Source organism: Cebus imitator, unplaced genomic scaffold, assembly GCF_001604975.1.
Source record: "Cebus imitator isolate Cc_AM_T3 unplaced genomic scaffold, Cebus_imitator-1.0 Scaffold107, whole genome shotgun sequence".
In the NCBI taxonomy this organism is placed as follows: Eukaryota; Metazoa; Chordata; class Mammalia; order Primates; family Cebidae; genus Cebus; species Cebus imitator.
In genome coordinates, this window is record NW_016107422.1 from 2,946,034 (window position 1) to 2,948,533 (window position 2,500).

At 47.8% G+C, this 2,500-nt stretch overlaps 1 protein-coding gene across 11 annotated transcripts in view; it reads left to right on the forward strand.

The window, feature by feature from the left end:
- EBF3 (EBF transcription factor 3) overlaps positions 1-2,500 on the forward strand; it is a 128,466-nt gene that overhangs the window by 113,127 nt on the left and 12,839 nt on the right. For all 11 annotated transcript variants that reach the window (XM_017537871.2, XM_017537872.2, XM_017537879.2 and 8 more), the window contains one exon: positions 2,166-2,254. In XM_017537871.2, the coding sequence (XP_017393360.1) occupies positions 2,166-2,254 (89 nt within the window). The remainder of the gene's footprint in view (positions 1-2,165; positions 2,255-2,500) is intronic.

Sequence of the window (2,500 nt, forward strand, 5' to 3'; positions counted from 1 at the left end):
TCTCATTCTTGAATGTGAACTCATTGGGCTTCTGGTAGCTGAGCCCCTGGAAGGGATTTGGAGCTGGAATGACAGCCCCAGCCCCTGCTGGGGCCGCGTCCAGCCTGGCAGGAACCCACGGCTCACAATTACGTGGCACATCCCAACTTCCAATGGCGTGCTGTGCCTATTGTTGGCAGTGCTCTCAAGACGTAAGTGCTCTCTGGGCTGGATTGAGAGGTGAAAGGGGCCCCCGTACTTATACTGTTTCCAGATATTTTTGGGCATCGAAGAAGAATATCAATTCAACTGAAACACTGGAAAATGTCTCTCCCAGAATGAGAGTGTATGGCTGTTACAAGTCATAAAGCTTCTGAAAGCTTGCATTAAAGCGTCTATCACCTGTCAGGGCCATTTGCATGAAATCAATAACGGCCGCCCATCTATCTTTTCTGATCATCTTTCATCAGGCCGATTCATTAAGTCCAACAGTCATGGTGATTAGCTGGGGGAGAGGAGAAACCTGACATGTTAGAAGTGCAGTGGGCCACCTTTTTTGTTCTCTGATCAGGAAAGGTAATACTTTATCTCATCCTTTCTGGACCAAGTCGCCCGGTGAGGCTGGGCGACCGCGCACGCGCCCTGAGGCCCGAACTATGGTTTTGCCTGACACCCTAGCCGGGGCCTAGGCAGAGACATGACAAATTGTCCCCCAAGTCAGCGCTGACAGCTTCTGATGATTAATGGTCTGATTATGAAGTGGTTTTACACATATAGAATTTACATCACAGAGAGTTAGAAATTTTGCCATGTCACATACGCCGAGGCATTTTGAAGAGCTTTACTATTTGCAAAGAAAAAAGAGGGCAAAATCCCAGCAAAAGCCATGTCATGTAAAATCAATACATCGGATCAATGCTTTATTAACAAGAAAATGTCTTACTTCACATTCCTGTGCGGACCTTTGTCTCCAGGATGTATGATGGAATGTCAAATCACATTGTGGTCCTCAACTTTCGGGCGCGTTATCGAGTGTATGTGCGAGGCTTCCTGCATTGCTTACGAGGCCCAAGCACTCGAGGAGAACGGTGACCAATTATTTTGGAGAGCACTTGTGAAGGCGGCCCCCTAGCCGTCCTCTCCAGAAGCCGCAGCCTTTGTGTCCCCCCACACCTCGCAGACCTGCTGAGTTGGGGGGTGTTAATCATCAGATTACTAATGAACGATGGCCCAAATTGCAGGCAGAGTAATGAATAGATGGTGGCAGGTCTTATTAGTCTCCGAAAAACCTCTGATTTATGTTGTGCCACGCACCGTGGAGTGACTCCACGGAAAACGCTATCTACATCAAGAAGTAATGTACTCTAATAAGTATTTTCATCTTAACTCGCGTCCCCGGGCCTCCGGGCTCAGTTTTTGTTGGAGTCAGGCAGAGCCATAATAAAGCCCGATGGCTCCTTATAAAGCTTGTTAAACACAGTGTGTGCAGTCGGACGGAGTCCCGGCCGTGATTCATGCACTGTACACAGCGCATGTGCCGCTGATTTATGGCCGCGCACAGTTCATAGTCAAAATTACAATTTGAGGGATAAAAAGATTAATTACTGTTTGTGGCCAGCAATTTCGTGAGGCTGGTGGATTGCAGCTGTAGCATGATAGTGCTCTACATCAGTTTGTAGTCAGCCATTCACAGATTATTAAAGCTTTGCAAGAATAAGTGCTCCTCCTGCCTGGTTTGTGCTCAGGCAATATGCTAGACAAAAAAGGACCACAGGGATAAATCTGAGGCTAGCAATAGCTGGACATATGTCATAATTGCCAGTTTCCCATAAATCCCTGGCCAGTGTGGAAGGCACCGTGTGATGCAGGCATCACATCATGATGGTGGTGATTGCTATATATGGCCCCAAGACCTGTAACTTTGTGACTGCACTACCATTTTTACAATATATTGAGTCACCCTTTGACTTTCTTCCAGTCTAATTATAGATCAGAAATAATCGTTGCTTTTATGTGCAAAAGAAAGGGGAAATCCATTCCTTAAGACACAGCTAGCATTCAGGGGTGCTTGCCTTAGAGAGCATCAGAGCAGGAGAACTACACATTTATTTGTAAGTGTGCAATAAACGCGTAATGGATGACATAAAAGTAATTAACCTGATCTACATTTCTGTGTCCTGTTGCAGCCCTTAATGAACCAACCATAGATTACGGCTTTCAGAGGTTGCAGAAAGTGATCCCAAGACATCCGGGTGATCCCGAAAGGTTACCCAAGGTTAGTAAAAGAGCAAGTGGCACCCTGCTCATGGTGGGGCCGCCACTGGGCTGGTTCTGGTTTGGGGGCAGCAGGTGCTCTGGGAAGGGGGGACTGCAGACGCCCCAAACTCTGTGCCCACGGCAGGGCCAACAGGTGTGAGGAGCTGCCTGGGCCTGCGCCTGACCAGCTTCAGGGGTGAGCCGAGGGGTAGACGGCTTGAGTTTTACGTCTCATCTCCAAAGGACCGTCTTTTTAAGGGAAGGA